Source organism: Halichoeres trimaculatus, unplaced genomic scaffold (genome assembly GCF_033239565.1).
Source record: "Halichoeres trimaculatus isolate MK-OKI-2021-1 unplaced genomic scaffold, fHalTri1.1 fHalTri1_scaffold_12, whole genome shotgun sequence".
Lineage (NCBI taxonomy): Eukaryota > Metazoa > Chordata > Actinopteri > Labriformes > Labridae > Halichoeres > Halichoeres trimaculatus.
Genome location: NW_027437190.1, coordinates 9,414,934 through 9,433,108, shown reverse-complemented (window position 1 = coordinate 9,433,108; position 18,175 = coordinate 9,414,934). Strand labels below are relative to the sequence as shown.

General features: G+C 39.1%; 1 protein-coding gene across 1 annotated transcript in view; it reads right to left on the bottom strand.

The window, feature by feature from the left end:
* The window catches only part of ube3d (ubiquitin protein ligase E3D), a 35,882-nt gene extending 18,512 nt beyond the window's left edge, over window positions 1–17,370 (bottom strand). The window contains exons 1-9 of the mRNA XM_074683797.1: window positions 17,075–17,370; window positions 13,773–13,984; window positions 13,152–13,242; window positions 9,371–9,593; window positions 8,729–8,801; window positions 8,569–8,647; window positions 7,158–7,266; window positions 5,844–6,010; window positions 654–792 (exon numbers count right to left, since the gene is read on the bottom strand). Coding sequence (XP_074539898.1) covers window positions 654–792; window positions 5,844–6,010; window positions 7,158–7,266; window positions 8,569–8,647; window positions 8,729–8,801; window positions 9,371–9,593; window positions 13,152–13,242; window positions 13,773–13,984; window positions 17,075–17,166 — 1,185 coding nt within the window. The 5' untranslated portion in view covers window positions 17,167–17,370. The remainder of the gene's footprint in view (window positions 1–653; window positions 793–5,843; window positions 6,011–7,157; window positions 7,267–8,568; window positions 8,648–8,728; window positions 8,802–9,370; window positions 9,594–13,151; window positions 13,243–13,772; window positions 13,985–17,074) is intronic.
* Between the last annotated feature and the right edge of the window lie 805 nt (window positions 17,371–18,175).

The following is an 18,175-nucleotide window of genomic DNA, read 5'->3' as shown; positions in this document are numbered from 1 at the left end:
ATGCAAAACTCCAGCTCCTTCAAATTAAGATAGACTAAAACTTGAAGAGAACACCCCCAACCTCAGCTTACAACAAAAGAAGCTTCACATTAGTACAACCGCAGATTTACCTTTCAAAGGCTTCCTTACCGTAATTTATTCCAGCTCTTTTATTTTCGTAGCAGGTAGAAAACTTGTTAAGTAGAAGTAGTCACTCCCTGACTTTCTGAGCAGGAAGTGGAGAATAATAGTGCTAATTGCCCTGTATCTATGTTTAAAACAGCCAGGAGAATAGAGTTGTCAGCAAAGAGAACAGCTCCTATTTTCTAGTCAAAGAGTTTCCCTTGGCAACCCAGGCTAAATAGACATATTTTGCGCTCTAACAGGTGTACAGGAGCTGGAATAAGGCTGACAGAATCTGACCCTCATAATCCCTAAAGCAAAGCTGTTAACAGAAAGCTCTGAATCATGAAATTAATTAAGGCAGGATAAAAACCACTGTCAAGCACTACTGAATCATGGAGGAACAAGGTGCTGTAAGTAAGAGCAAGTGACATAAGTGATTGCTGTCAGCTATAACAGCCCCTGCTTGATTGCTAATGGTGCTTTTTAGACTTTCTGACATGCCTGACTCATCGTCTGTTGCATATTACAGTGCATGACCACAGCCTTACCTTATAAGACCTCATGCAACGCATCGAGGCAGGAAGTGTAGAGTTGCTGTCATCTATCACTTGCAGCAGCTCCTCACACACCGACAGCGGCAGCACCACAGAGTGTCCTATGGCATTGACCTCCCAACTAGTTACAATGCTGAAAACACACAGAGAGGAGAGCAGGAGTGATTTACAGGGACTGCAGCAGCATTATACAACCAACGTGCTGAAAATAGCTGCTGTAAACCCAACGTTAAAGCATCCTCCCTGACATTTTAAGCAAAGGGATTTTAAAGTGTAAACTTCACCAGATAACCAGGCAGACAAAGTAAACTGATGATGAGCGTGTGACTTTGGGATCAGCACACATCGTTTTATCTGTGTGTGAGAGTTGGGGCTAAAGGAGGAGAGAAGAAGGAGAGAAGGGGAGAAGAGGAGAAGGGGGGAGAGTGATAGAGGGAGGAAAGATTGATGCTCTGTCAGTGTCTGGTGCTGATCCAGTTTGTTAGGGTGACATTTGGCCATCTGTGCAGGATCTGAGAGGGAAAGTCTCCTCAAAGTTTGGAAGCTTATAAGACATCACTAAGGAAACACTACAGCATATATATTTACATGCATGGAAAACCATACAGCCAACTGGAGTAAGTTATAATGTCAACATATTTAACCGAACCACTGCACACGATAAATCCAGCGCTGTAGTTTGTGTCATTCACATTAAGATTTGTTTACACTCACATCAGAGCAGATTTTATGGAAAAGGAGTCCCCCGTTCGATCCCCACTCGACTACATTTCCATATCTATGAGGCTTATCCCCATTGTCCCTGGCTGTGATGGTGCATGCGACTTTCCTTCAACTCGTAATCAAGTGACTGCCATTAGTGACAAGCCTAATCCACTTAGGCGCTGGCTCGCTGATTCTCCAGCCAATTATTGGCAGTTTTAACAACACATACTGCAACCCCTGGCTGCACTCGACTGTAACCGGCTGTATCCTGAATAAGAGGGCCACCATCCAGGGAATTCAGCTCCCCAGGCACAACATTTAATTTAAAAATGTCAGAGATGAGTGATGAAGGATGAATGGTAAATTATGTAGGAGGAAATGGAAGTGTGAGTAACACCGGCGTTTAAGCTTCGTAAGACTTTGGAGAAATGTCAGAGCAGGTGAAATTTAAAATGTTGAACTGTGTGTGCAGACAAAAGAGAGTGAGCACAGACAGGTTTTACTTTCTTTCTTCCTTTTTTGCACTGTTTGCAGTGTTGTTTTACATTAGACCCTGAATCAAGTTGGACACAAAATGTTGTATTTATTAGAGCACTTGTCAAATTCAAAGCCCATGAGCTAAATGTGGCTCGCCGCACCATTTTAAGTGGCCTGCAAGAGCTCAAAAGGTCTGACTGTCTGACAATAGATAAGTCAAAAGGGTGCATTAACCATAAACTACATTTCCCATAATACCTACCAATTATGTTACCCGTGAAATGACGGCATTGCACCAGTGACAAATTGCAGTGTTTTCACATCAGTGCCATTTTCCAATGGGAATATATTTGGGCTTCAAGGAGAAAAACCTGTATGTCTCTTGTGCTGTGAGGCCATGGCGGTTTTTGAAGAGTCTGCCAAAGTGAGGCTTCAAGAAAAACAACAAATAGATTTAAAATACAAACTGCAATCTTAGCAGGATGTGTTCAAGAATGCCACGACCAAAAACAACGCCGCAGTGAAAGCTAGTTTTACTGTGGCTGAAGAATTTTCCCCCCTTGAAAGTTGTTTTCAGAGGGTCCATTTCTGAGGCAGTAGTTACATTTATTTTACACTACATTTAGTTACATTTTATACTGTCTGACAGTTACATCTGGCCTTTTAAGAGCAACCATTATGATGATGCAGCCCTCAGTGAAAATAAGTTTGGCACCCTTGTATTAGACAAACTGTTTAGACTTGGGTCTGTAAACTGCTAAACTGAAAACCTAGACAGGGTCTGAAAATGTTCCCATTTGTTTAAGTTAGCAATCACTTCAGCTGTGTTTTCTTTGTTTTGTTACTTTGTTTGAGATATTGAATGCTTTCTGTGGGCGATTATGTCTTATGTCTGTTCTGTTAAAGTTTTGTTTTAAATTTAGGACTTTCTGTAAAGTTAACTTGACATAAAAAGAGATACAGGCTCACAACCCTGATGAAGTTACATTATGATTTAATCCATAAAAACATTAAACTAGCTCAAACAGCAAAAATGTGTTGTTAGTTAATATTTTAAAGCTGCTCAAAACAGGAAAAATTTGTTCATTTATCTTCCACTGCATATCTTGTTCAGGGTCGCGGGTGACTGGAGCCTATCCCAGCTGTCTTTAGGCAGGAGTCGGGGTACACCCTGGACTTTTCAGCAGTCAATTACAGGGCTGACACTCACCCTGTGAGACGGGCAGCTAGGGATGGGTACCTTTCACATTTGAAACAATATGGTACCGATGCCCAGTACCTGGCAATCAGTACAAGTACTCAAAGGTACCAATTTTCTGTACTTTTTTGTGTTTATCTGGTAAAAATATAAATTTGTTTAATAATAGAATACATTTTTTTCAATTTAATATATTTATTCTTCAGTATATAACCTTGCAATGCTGTGTTCCTGTCCAGCATGGAAATCTCCTACTCTTCCACTCCCTCACAGTTACAAGGATGCATTAAAGTACCTAAACATGGTACCTTTTGATTTACATGAATCGGTACCCGGTACTTATGACAGAATTTGGTCAGTACCTATAGAAGTACCTGATTTGGGACCCATCCCTATGGGCAACCTTATATGCCCACACTCATACCTACAAACAACGAACAATGAGCATGTGGGAGGAAGCCGGAGAACCCAATGTGATCCCACACATGCACAGAGAAGACACACAAACTCCACGCAGAAAGGCCCACCTAGCCTGAACTGGGATTCCAACTGGTGACCTCTTTGTTGTGAGGCTGCAGCACCGTAAGAAAAATATCAGTATTAATCATTTCCATCGCTAACTGAAAGTCTGTATTCTTGAATTTCAACTTTGAAAACGCCTAAAACCATGAAGCAACTTTTATGTGAAGAATAATTTCTGTGACTTTTGTGGACACTTTCTCTTTTTCCACTGAATAATCTGGAATGTGTTTTGTTTTTTTGTTTTTTGACCATCAAATAATTCAGGCTCAGCCAGAAAAATAGTTTTGAAGTAGCACAAACTCCTCGGGCTGGATTGTTGTGGCCAGAATTACTGCATCCAAAACTTATTTGTGGTTAAAGAGAAAATCAAAAACTAAGAACTTGAAAGGAGTATTGTCTCCATTTTCATGTGTGATTCACAAGTTTCATTTTTTGAGGCAGATGGTGTGAGGATAATTTACTAATTCAATCCAGCATGGAAATTATTTGTGTGCACGTTCAATTTTTGGAAGACTCAAACAGTATCTGATAATTACAAGACTAAATATACTCTTTTAACAGCTTTTCCAGACATGTTAGGGTTTTGGAGCAGAATGCACATTTTACGTAATGTTTTGGTTACAATGCATTGGTTTTACTGTTTGGTATCCTGTAAGTGAGGAAAGATATTCCTGTTTCATTGCAGCGCTGCTGTTGATTCCTGACTGTTAATCCTTCTCCTGCCAGTATTGGACGTCTCCTTGTTGTTTTTTTACTCTCATTCTTTTCAGGTGTTTTTCTTTTTTTGCTGATTTTAATGAGCACTTGAAAGCCTGAAAACAATCAGGTCTTATTGTTTCCTTTATGGCTCAGCAGAACTAAATACAACATGTGACGTTTGGATGAAAGAAAAAAATTAAACAAACAAAAACCTCTACACAGCCGCATGCATATTTTGGCATTGAAAGTTTCGATTCTGAGTACAAAAAAAATACAGCTTTTCATGTCCATTTCAAGGAGGGAAAAATGTCTTTATCCAGGTGCACATATTCATTTTGTGTTTGTAAACCCTGCGTTTTAGCGTTTCTGGGAACTACAAGACATATAAAGAGAGGTAGTGATGATGATTTTTTGTGGCCTTTACTTATGGAAAATAAAGTCCTTTTCTAAAAGAGGAAATGCAGCCAGCCATCATTGCACTGTGCTGATAACATATTAGCTCATTAGTACACAGCTGTAAAACGAACCACAACAGGTTATTTTCCCTCTGAAGGATTTTCAGTCGGTATTAGACTCTGAATAATGAAAGGTTCAAAAGAAAAACAGAAACAAAAAACTATATTTCTGTTATTTCTTCATGTGTATTCTAAAACTGGCTGCTACATATTTGGAGTTTTATAAAACTTACATATAGACCCTCTTAATGTTTGCAGTGGAATAAGTGAAGCTGTAGCACAGAGTTGTACAGAGCTCTCCAGGATGAAACAGTTTGTTCTTTAGGTGAAACGCTGAGATTCAGAGGTGTAACTTCTTACCAAGGCTCCACAAAAACAGCAGTGCACCAGTCAAAAGTTGCTGTCATGGCTTGTTTCACCGGAATGAATTCTCTCCAAGTACCCAGCCTGCACCTGTGGTGAAACACCTTCCTGTGCATCACTCAGCTGGTATAGTTAATCGTGTCATTTTTATACGCCCATACTGCTTTTACCGAGATGACAAGCCTTTCTCCTTTCATGTGAGTTTTGCCTCTAATTGCCCCTCCTCTGTCAGTCAGCTGCTTGTCAGAACGGTAGAAATAACTAAACCTAACTGTTCTGCCTTCACTCTCTACGCCTGTAGGGGAGGAGGAGGAGGAGGAGGAGGAGGAGGAGGAGGAGGTGGAGGGAGAAATGCTGAGTGCTGATTCAGATGAAAATAATGAGGGTGGAAAGCTTCTCCAGTGGGGTGCTGCTGTATTGAATGTGGAGAGCCACATGCAGCACATCCGCCTACACCTCTCTAACACATCACAGCAAGGTGCACCCAGTCCCGCTCCAGTTAGGACATCATCCCCTGGATGAGCAACAAACAAGCGTGGTTTATGCAACCCAGAACACAGAGGAGATAAACAGGGCAAAACCGCAGACACAAACATTCAAGCAGGGACTTTTACCACAAAACGTTACACCAAGACTTAAAATCTGTTCCCAAACAAAGACGTTTTCCCTTTGGAGGTAAACTGAGACAAGTTGTAAATGAGAGGGTGCATCAGGGAGATGAAAGGGGGTTGAGAGTGTGTAGATAGACACGGCGTCCTTGCTTACTCTCTCTGCTCGGGGCCTGTGTCAGAGCAGGCGGTGTAGAGGAGTTTCAGGGCTCTGGCAGCTCTGGGTGATGGACTGTGAAGAGTTGGGGAGCTGATAGAGTCCTCACCCCCGACACACCTCCCTGGGACTGATGCCGTGATGGAGTCACCGTTCAGGAGCCAGAGCTGCCGGAGGAGGAGACAGATCACTGAAAACATGGCAGAATGCATGTGGGGGAGGTAGTACAACTCAGACACATGAACTTACTGCATCGACTCAGGCTCGCTGGGAATCTGACAGAAACTAGGAAGAGAATGGTGCTTTAAATGATCCTTCAGTTCTCCTCAGGTTAAACCAATGACCTTAATTCATTTTCTCTTTCATTTTATTGCAGTAAAAACCGAGTTACTTTCTATTCTATATTTAAAATAAGCACTTACTTCAAAGTTTTACATAATAAATCTCCTGGGATAATTATTCTCTACAATCATTCTCTATATTTTGTTTTGCATAACCCATGATATACTTATTATCAATGTGAATATTTGATTAATTGCCTATATTTTTATCAAGGAGCAAATTTGAGCTCTTTAAACAGGGGTTTCAAGAAGTCAGAGAAAGAATTTACTAAATTAGTTTATAAGAGAAAAAATGCTAGTTTAAGAATTCAAGCATTTTTTCTCAGGGACCAAGAAGAAACAAAAAGGCAGTAAGGATTTTGTGTTAGTGTAAGAAATTGGCCGTTTTCGTCTAATTTCACACAAGATTAATTTTATTATTAGTGCTTTCCTTTCTCAGTGAGGAGTTTTAATGTCATATAATTTCATTTCCGCCAAGAACACAATTTGTGGAGAGCTGGAACACTAAGCCGGGATGGTTTATGGTATGCAAATGATCAGACAGACATCTCAGCGAAAACATCACCTGCCAGCCTCAATTAAACGTCCATTAGCATCTGAAAATAAACACACATTACTCAAATGCTCATGCTCACACTTCTCCTTTTTAACCAGTAGTTTATCACTTTAAAATATGTCCGGTTGGTTTGTCTACTGCTCTTTAAGGAAAAAAAATGACTTTTACATAAAAAACTGCAGACTTTTATTGCAATTTTTTATTGTATTCATAAGAGCCACTTAATGTAGTCCACTTCAGACTGATTTTAAGTTGAAATCCAGGCAACAGACTCAGCAACTGGGAAATTACAGTTGATCAGCCTTTATTACACAGAGGGGGCTGGCCACATCACTCCGTTTCGTTTGTTTCATGATTGAGGGGTTTATTTTTACTCGAAGCTTGTGTGCTTCTCTGATTGTGTCTGCATGGTCTCACCAATAAGAACGGTTTCCCATCAGGAGTCTGCACAGAGAAGTGGAAAGTGCTCATGGACTTGGACAGACCAAATAACCTGGCTGCTACAGTCCTCTCCAGGAAGAGAGATCTGTCGAAGAGAAACATTGTTCAGTCATTTACAGAAGGTTGTTTAGGGATCGAAGCATCATTTTTTGGGCATGGACGGACGTTAGGCCTGGGCCGATAAAACATTTAGCTGTATGATATATTGGCGATAAACGGTATTATTGACGTTATTGACACATGTTATATGCATTACATATTTTTTATATCATATAATAATATAATACATAATTGTATACAATATATTTTTATATATTTTTTTTTATATTATATAATTATATATATATATATCGACATATTATTTTGAAACCAAATTAACCATTAATATAAAAATAATATATCATTATGATGCAACACACCCTTTCAAATGCATTAAACTTTTATTTCCCATGGTTATTTTTTCTATAGTAACTGGAATGTTAATAACTTTCACATATCCTTAAAAAATAACCCAAAAGATAAAAAAAAAAAAATGCACTCAAAAAACAAAAAATCTGTCTTATCCAGGCCAGAGTTATTCTGAACGCTCCAAAACCAAGACAACTGGACTGTTCAGAGTTTGTGAATATGTTTCTCTTCTCATCCATGAGGCTTCATTATCCTCACCACCTTCATCCCAAACTACAAAAACAAACATGCATGCACATGGCGATATATTGAGGCCGGCAAAATTATTTATATCATTTTATTTATTGAACGATTAATTGATTTATTGACTATTGTCCCAGGCATGACAGACGTTCATGTTTTGCTGCTCAAACCTTAAAAAATAAAGCTGAAATATTTCACTATTTAGTCTCCAGTGAGAAGCCAAAGCGTGTTTTATATTCGATAGGTAGATTAAAATTCATCTCAGTAAATAATGCGGCAATTATTTGGTCAAAGTTCCGACTGTCAATCATAGCAGGATCACTATGTGTTTGTAAAACTTTTAATTATTCACCTCGGCACCATGGGGGAGGTGGTTATTAAAACATTTATTTCTGGCTTACAGTTTTTTCGCTTTAATTATCATTTAGAAAAGCCTGAACACAGCCGTATTATGAGTCATCCCTAAAGATCCTGAAAAAAAAAAACACCAATCATTGATTCGCCATCTATTAGCTGATATAAATGAAGTAGAATTAATTTGTACAGCCTGGATTTGTTCTATTTTTGGAGCAGCAATAAACCACAGCAGTTGAACTAAAAGTACTCTGTGTGAGTTTGTTTCCTCTCCTTCGTTTCTCATCAGTAACAAACACTTCATAATCATCTCTCCATCAAGGAGTGTGCTTCAGCAGCCGCTTGCGAACTGTCCCCAAAAGCAGCTTGCCTTTAAACCTGCCTGTTAAGTGAAGCTTCTGGCTCTCGGTCTCCAACAGCGGGCTCCACCACCACCTGTGTGACGTACAGTCTCAAGGCCTCTGTAACGTATGACAGAAAAGTCCTTAGACACAGCCCTACGGATCCTGGTGAATCTGAAAACACTGAAGAGTTTTGTGTACCTGGGGCGACAGCCTCTCCCAGCACTGATGAGCAGCTCTTGCAGGAGATGAGTGCCAGGCGACGGCAGGGTTTCTGCACGTAACCAAGGCAGAAAAAAACAGAATATCCTTCACAGCATGTACCCACTTTAATGTAGCTGTTTTAAAACTGCAATCAAGAGCCACTATAACTAAGACTGAAGATGGAAGAAGAGGACAGAAAGAGAGATTCACAGCAGGAAGATTATCACTTGTTCTTTTCTATCAGCCGCTCTTTTCATTTCTCTCAGTTTCAGTCAAGCAGAGAGTGCCTCTCGTGCAGATAATGAGTTACAGAAGAGTACGAGGATCAATCCTCGTCTGCAGTGTGCTGGAGTTTGACTATACGGATTCAGCTGTCTGAGTTGTGTGTGTCTGTGCAGGAGTGTGTGTACTGTAGGTTGTGACTAAATTTAACCTCTCCTTTTATTGAAAAAGTCTGGTTTTAAGTGTTTTGTCACGAGAACTTTCTTCAATTCAGAAGATGATTTTTTTATTTCAACAGTCACAAAAATCTTTCCTTTATCCAGACCCATACTCTCATCATCTTTCCTAACTTAGGTTAAAGGTTTTGTCATCACGCTAAAAGAAAAGGATGTACTCTTTCAAACTCTTCTGTCTCACCTTTGGATCTTGACTGTTCTCTGAACCAACAGGACTCACTTCCTCAGTGAGCGTCTGCTCACAGCTACCGTCTCTGGCCAGGAGGAGAAACGTATCACCCAGTAAACAATCCTCCGCTCGGGGCAGCAGCTTCTTGTTAGCGAAAGGATCTGGGTGGCAGCACCAGTCGTCTACTATGGCATTCCAGTTGCCATTGGGGAGAGGAAGAACTCGCTTAAAGACTCTGCAGAAGAGGGGGAAAGAAAAATAACACTTTCTTTAAGCTTCTGTTCAGTTTTCATGTTTGTTTCTGGATGTGCATAGTTTCCTGCAGGAAGAAAAAACAGTCTGAAGGTATCAAACTGACCCAAGACTGAGGTCAGCATCATTCCGTCCACCTTTAAAAAGGAAGTAATTACATGAAATGAATGAAGCATTTTGCTTTTACAGCAGCAGGACTAACATATCATTTATAGTGACAGATGAAGTCTTATTTCTTCAAACTTTTGAAGCATTTGCCTTTTCCAAAATAATCAGACATGGTTTCCTTAGCTTGTGATAGTATTAAATAATTTATTTGTTACCAACATTTTGTTAAAGTATTTTCTCGTAATCACTCTTGAGCTCACAATACTACATCTACATATTTCATCTTATTTTATTTTATTTTATTTTATTTTATTTTGTTTTATTTTATTTTATTTTATTTTATTTTATTTTATCTTATTTTATTTTATTTTATCTTATCTTATTTTATTTTATTTTATTCTATTTAACCAGGCTGGTTCCAATGAGATTAAAAACCTTTTTTTAAAGAAGACTTTGCTGTTACAGGAGGCAGCAAAAAAAGTCACAGAAGGAAAAGACAAAGTACAATTTTCAAGACACAACACTGTGGATTTTAAATAGAGCCATCTATGAGTCCTATCTAGGAATCAACTGTTTAAGCAGCCGAGCTGAAACACTGACATTCTATAGAAACTACTTCCATGTCTCTAGTTTTACATTTAAAAATATTCAAGGACACCAGCTCCTTGAACTTTAAGTCGTTCTGTGACAGATTCCAGGCTGAGGGTGCAGAGTAGTCAAAAGCCCTTTTCCCAAATTCAGTCCGAGTGTTTGGGACAGAAAGCATAAAGAGGTCCTGAGAACACAAAGAATACTGTCTGGCACTTCTCTGCATGATACAATCACATTAATAGAGGGGAAGCTGACCAAGAATTGCCTTATAAATGAAGGTGTACAAGTGAATGAGCATAAGGGTCGCCACAGCGGGCCATCCAACCTGAGAGTACAACTCACAACAGTGAGTCAGAGCTGTACAGTTTGCAATGAATCTCAAGAATGGCGCTTAACACTGCTAGTCTCTTTCACCCATCTACACCACATTCACACACTGATGGTTGAGAGTTAGGAACCATCAGTTTTATCTAACCCCGTTTATCCACCAAAGACCAACAGTGGGAGCAGTTTAGGGTTCAGTGTCTTGCACACAGGCACTTTGACATGCGACCGCAGGAGCTGGGATCCAACCATAGACTGTATATAGAGTGGACAGCGTGGCTCTGCCATTTATCATTGTACGGTTTTGAAGCCAAAATACCGCCATCTTAGGCGCAGCCATTGTAGCAGTTAGGAGCCAGATTCCGCGCAGTAGAGACGATGAGGGATTCTGGTAGACTCTGAGTGGAGCTAGGTGACAAAAATAATAATATTTTTTTTTCTTTCGAGAGTCTAGTCACCTCCTGACTCCACCTCCCGACATGTTTTACGATCCCTGAAAAATATACATGTGAACTGCAGCTGTCAATCATCGTTAAACGTGACATAAAGCCTCGTTTTTAACCTCATATAACTAATGAAAACGAAACTTTTCAGAAAAAAGAGGACTTGGATACAAGACAGCCAAATAATATCTTCAAATCATTACAACAATCAGACGTGAGAAACATTTCTACGAGGTGTAATAATTTTTTTACGTTTGACCACAGCCCATCTGAAATGGCTGGACAGCCGTATTTTTAAACCTATACTGCAGCCAGTCACCAGGGGGAGCAGTTTTTGTGGAGACCTCACTTCAAGCCGAGCAAGTGGACGTCCATTTTTTTAACAGTCTATGGATCCAACCCTTGACCTTTCGATTGAGAGACAACGACTCTACCACTAAGCCAATAGCTGCCCCAGTATAGAGACACTGTACTGAGGCATGCGTGTAAAAAAGAACACCAAAATCTAAAACAGGTAAAAAAATTGCTGCGACAAGATGTTATTTTTTCATTAAAAAAAAATACAACTTGTTTCTAAAATAAAAACATGCAATTTAAAACTCAAGAAGTCATCTATCAATATGCCCAGGTATTTGTAACCATGTAAGAGCCCACTCTCCTTTACATCCACAGTATAAAGCACAGGAACCTGGTCTTTGATCTGGCAGAAAACATGAGCTTGGTCCAATCTGAGTTTGAAACAAGTTTCAATTCATACAGTGTATTTTGAAGGAAAACAGGCATTTTGCAATTTTTTGACAGCTTGTGCAAGAATCATCAGCAGTAGAAAATGGTGTTATCAGCATAACAAGTAATGCTGCATTTGACACATTTTGACCAAGATTAATCACATAAATGGTAAATAAAAGTGGGCCTAAAACTGAGCCCTGTGGCACACCCTTATGGATGGATGTAATATCCGAGCACACACCATCATACTGAATGCATTGCGACCAACTGCTAAGATAGTCTGAGAGTCCTGAGCTCAGAAGTCTCAGTTTTAAAAGATTGTGGACAGTGGACTGTGTAGAGTTTAGGCATTTGTGAGTGTTGGCAAAAGCAAGAAACAATACAGAGGCATATTATTATCTCGTTAGGTGGTACAGCTAATGTGCTAGCTAACCATTTTGAAGCATTTGATAATGGGTAAAAACAAAAAGTGTTTATTTCAAGTAAAGTTTATAACAGATTCTCACTGCAGCTTATGAGAGCCAAAAAAACTCTCAACAGAGGAGCTTATTTTTGGCCCAAAAAAAAAGAAAAGCTACATAAAAAGACCCAAAGCCCCTCAGTGGAACAGAGGGGACCTGCAAAGTTTGGTGCTAAATATCAACACTTCCAGGGGACTCCTCTTATATCACTTATAGTCATTTGACTCAAACTAAACATATTGATTCTACACACATTATTCATTACAGTAAAGCACTTGGTATGCAGTGTGCTTCAGCCATACAAAGAAACTGTCAGAGGCTGGTTTCAGTCGACGGCTGCATTAATATTTCTGAGCAGATGTAAAATGGAGCGTAGTGTTAAAAAGCATAATGAGGCATAATGTTCTTGAAATTCCAACTTTTAACCTGCTTCAAGCACTTTTCCGGCCCTATTCTTTCCTCTGTCCTTGTTGAAAGTGAAAAAAGACGTGTCTGGCAACTCATAGCTGAGAAACATAGCCAGAGGCCAAGGGTCTGGGTAATGCAGCTATTGCAATTTTCAGCATGTCACATTGCTGACCAGAGAAAGCTACAAGCTAAAGGCAATAAGAACAATAACACTGTCCAGCCGAGCTACCTCAAGGTAAGAGGGAATTGTTTTTTAATGGGCAGAACAGACCTTTACGTCACAGCGGCTCCATAACTCTAACCCAGTCAGGCTGACAGCTGCAGACTCAGCCTGGGCTCACTCCATCAATTTTTGTCCCCCTGACGATCACTCCTACCGGTTGGTCAAACCAACAATAAACACCTGCTCCTCCTTCCGAGGAGACGGGCGTAAATAAAAAACATTTCCAGTGCTACCCTCTCCTGTCTGCTGCTCACCTGTCCTCCAGCAGACGGGTCATGCAGCTTTGGCAGTAGAAACAATAAGTCTCTTTGGCTCGGAGTGTCTCGATCACGCTGTCGGAGACGTCTGTGGAAGGCCAAAGGCAAACATAAATGAGTCAGATTTTGTGAAAGAGTGGTAACCTTGTACTACGGAGAACAAAATCGATGAAATCCTGGGTGGCAAAGGAGGCTTGGCCAGGGAGCGGGCAATCAATCTGATTTTGATTGGATTTGACGATAAGTGTTCTTAGCTGTAACTTCCTCCTTTGCCAGGAGGCATATAAAAAATCTCAGGAAGAGCCAAAAGATGGAGTTTGTGGACATTATGCAATGACTCTGGGGCACACTTTTGATGGTGTGAGATCAAATCAAACTGGAGTAGTCTCATGACTATGATGATCAGTTGCCTTTGGGCTGCTAAGGATCCCGAGAGCAAGATTTACACCTTTATTGTCTCTTATGACCAAGTGACTCAATCCAATTAATTCAAAATAGAAAACGAGCTCTAAATAGCTATCAAAAGACTTTGTTCTCAACTTGGCACAGAGGAGCCAAGCAAAGCAGAGGGAGGTTGCACGTGCCTGAATGTGTTTCCATAGTTGTCCTCAACATTACCTTCATCCCTGCTTCCCCCGACACTTATTCGCAGTCTGAAATGCAGCTCCTCTCCACAGGACTCTCCCGCGGGTGTGGGAATGCAGGATCCCTGCTGGAAGGTGACTCCTGCCGGCAATTTCAAGCTCAGCTCGCCCCTGGGAGTCTGGATGTGGAGAGATGAATCTTCACCAGTCACGACCACATCTGCGGGGCTTTGTGCTACATCCTTCCTGGAAAGCAGAAACAAGACGACAATGTTTATATCACACAGCCTTCAAGGAACGGAAAAAATAAACTAAACGAGCCCACTTGAGAGGATCAACACCTCACACATCTTTACGGGAAATATATATTCAACCTGAGCTGGGGGTCTGAAAGCTAGGGAAGTAGACTAAACATGGTAAGACACAGTCCTGTTGTCAGCATACGGTTATTGGGTAAGCGAAAACTGACTTCAGAAAGCATAGCTCCAGTGACAAAAAAGAAATTATTCTTCCTTACATCACTTTAAACTCACTATGTGTGGCTTTTTTGTTTTCGATTTACACAACCCAAAAAAAAGCTGATCCCTGACATTTAAAGGTGTAAAGGTGTAAAGGTATAAGGTGCTAGTGGTAGACTTTAATATCTCCCAACAGAGCAAAGGTTTCTGTTTCCTTTCTTTCATCTTTTTCAGTCTTTCTTTCACTTTACACTTTCTGCCTCTGCTTGTAGTCTCACAGGTAGATAATCTCGTGGGTATTAGACTCCTATGAAAAAAGCAGACAGACTATTTTTGTAGCAGTCACAGAAACATTAAGCTCAAAAACAGATAGTTACATTCAGGATGCATTGTTTCAACACAATGTATCATGACCTCTTATCTGAAGGCCTACAGTCACTGCTAAAACTGAAATACATAAGCAACAAGCACATATCCTTGCAATACACCCGTAACAAATACTACAAATATGAATTCAGATAGATTTCAATCAGTAAAGCTCTCAGTGCAATGAAACATTCAGTGTTTAATGCAGAGCATGTGACTGTTTTATAAATTGAAATGCATCATTTATAAATACACAATCCCCTTCATACAAGAGCACATATTACACACAATGGTGTGTCTATTGAGCACTCTTGGTGTCTTTTCATCTATGATAATAAGAGTCCTGTGGCAATTCTACTGAAGTAAAAAAAGTATGATAGCTAACACTGCTTCATTGAAAATAGCCCCTTTACCTCCTGCTGAGTGCTGCTGTCTCAGCTAAAGGAAGTACTGAATTATGACTGACTAGCTCAAAGAAGCAGGGTTTTCACAGCAAAAACCTGGATGCAGGCTAAGCACCTCCTCTGGCAAGACTTTTTCTTTTAATTAATGTTGGACTTTTTCTCTCCATGAACTAAAAACAGGCAGTGTGCACTGTTGTAACCTCAGTGGAAGGTAGCTTCTATTGTATATCCTGTTTGGTAAAATGCTCAACTTAAGCTTTCTACATCTTAAAAAGACTATTATCCCTTATCTGCTGCAGAATATGCTTTTAGATAAAGTAAGAATGAGATTTTTCCCACCAAGCAGTTTGGTACAGACTCACCTCTCCACTGAAAGTCATGGCTTTGAGGCGCAGGCTCTGCTGACTGCCTCTAAAATCTCATTAGCGCCATCTAGTGATGATGGAGTAAGCTACATCCACTTTCCTCAAAGATAATCTAGCCCCGTCTCTGACTCTCTACATTAAACATGTAGCTTACAAAGTTGGAATATTAATCAGTGTTATTTACTGCACTAATCTGGATCTCACAATGAGAATATCTGCTCAATAAAACAGCACAACATGTAATCAAGCTATTTGGCATGGAAACACAAGTTCAAAGAGATCAGTAAACATCAGCTTTGGAGGGAAAATCTTAAATAAATGCTACTTCACACACAATTAAAAAATGTATGACAAGAACAAATCCTGCAGTCCAACTAAAGTTCACAAATTCTGATTAATAGCATAAACAAAACATACCTTATGTTAACTAAAAATACATGAGAGTTATATTATGCAAAATCGTCCACACTTGAATTATATTGTGTTTATTAGGCCTGGACTGATAATAAATTTTGCTGGACGATATGTTGTCCCACAATTATTGACGATAAAAAATATTATTGACAATATTATTTAGAGACCAAATTAACCAGTAATATAAAAATATATATCATAATAATGCATACACCCTTTCAAACGCAATAAACTTTTATTTCTGATGAGTACTTTTTACTAATGTAACTGGAGTAGAAATAACTTTCAAACATCCGAAAAGAAAAAAAATGATAATAATAATAAAAAAAAAAATTAATAAATAAAAATAAAATGGGCCTTTGTTCAAAAATTGCACTTGCACTTGTAACTTTAATACTCATCTGTGACTCTCCCTGAAAATGTAATAGCAGTTGTCCTCACCGACATACCTTTAAGGAAAATTTGAAAGACACAGCTATAACTAATGATTTTCCCTAGTCTTCTTTAGCATATAAGCCCATAGTAAGTAATTAAAAAAAGTTACATTAGTTTAAGCTGGAAACTGGAAACAACTTTTCCTGTTTCTCTAAGGTCATCAGTGAACTTAATCTGCTTAGTGCCGCTGCAGCTACAAGCTTCTTTAATTTAGGTAACTATAAACAATTATGTTTGTGTGGAGTGGTCATTGTGAAATCTAGACTCTGTACCCATATATAACTCCTGGGTTGACAGAATGTTTTATTTAAGAATTAAGACTAAATAAGAAACATGGTACTATCATTTTTTTGGGGGTGCATTAAGTGATTAACACCTTCTAGTGTTTCTCCTCTTGTATCCCCGTATTTGCACCTCATACACACCTTGGATTGCTCTTGTGTTTTTTTTTTAGTCCCTCTAAGTTACAGCAGGGTCAGATTATCATCAAGGACCACGCAGGTACCAGGAACATGTCGTGATGGGTCTGTGGTGTCTGTACTAACCCTGTACAAATCAATCAGCTAAGCTAAATTCACTCAGACTAGAAAGATGAATACCAAGACAGCGATAACTGGTTAAGTGCCTTAGCAAGACCTTGAACAACTACTTCACACATATCTGTGTTGTTGAAAACAGTCTTACACAGAAGCAATAAAGCGTAACTTAAACTATATCTAACTTGGTTTACAGCTTCTCAGGTCTATTAGAAAAACTATAGCATCACTTCTCCATATGGCTATGTTGCTAATGTTTTAAGCTAACCTGGTTTTGAGAACAACTCACTTGAAATGATTAAAAATCTGCGTGCAACTGCAGGTATTTATCTTAAAAAAAATTTAAAATAACCATTACCCGATAATAAGTAGTCCACTCTGAAGCCTCATTCTCAGCTCCAAGAAAACTCCAACTCCATGTGTTGTGGCTGTCATCTTCGAGTCTGGCATTAAGATAAAGCGCTATTTTAACAGAATGAAACAAAAATCAAAATTTAATTAGAACTAAGTGTTGTTTTGTGACTCTGAACATTAGTGCCGTCAAAGACAATATAACATTTAAAAGCTCCTATATTTCATTTAGCACATTCAATCTGTTGTTGCTTTTCTGCAGCGTGACATTACAGCCGACGTCAAGCTCATCAAAGTAAGACAAAGCATCCGGCATGGAGTTTCAAAATAAAACAGCGTAGACGCATTCTTTTACACATGCGAGTTTATACATTGAAACCATCCGATGATCATTTTGTGAATAAGGCTTTGTGCTTGGCTTTCAACTGCAAGGCTCTGCTGTTTATATTGTGAGGATAAACATTAGCTGACGTCTTGATTAGGGAGGCCTATGACATCTTTTGAATTACAGTATACTTTCTAGATATTTGTCTTATGAATCCAGCAAGAAGAAATATTCACCGTAAAATATGCATATTTTGATGCAACGTCATCGTCTATAGATGAAAATTTAAACTGATTTACTTTCATATGCACCATGCCAGCAAAACAAGAGTCATACATAACACTGACTCAGTGTCATAAGATTAGAAAAGAATTCAGGGCTATTAGAAGCTGGTAATGTGCTTAGTTGTACAAATTTGCAAGAATTTTCAATGACCCCAATCAACAGGCATTTGGTACACTCAAGATTTAAATTTAGAGTCCAACTAATGCATTTGCTTACTTAGCTGTTAATCAGTACATTCTTAGACAGACAGATTTACAAATAAACAAAGAGACAGACTGTGTGGTATCAAAGCGCAGTAGTAATGTTTTGTGTCATTATTTTTAGCTCCCAGAGTAAAGACTGAATGTGGAATTGGAATGTTCATTATTTAATGGTGTGATTTAAACAACTCAGCAGTTTCTCGATTTACCCGTCACAATGCAGATGACCATTTAACAACAGCAGCAACAACATTAATAATAATAATAATAATAATAATAATAATAATAATAATAATAA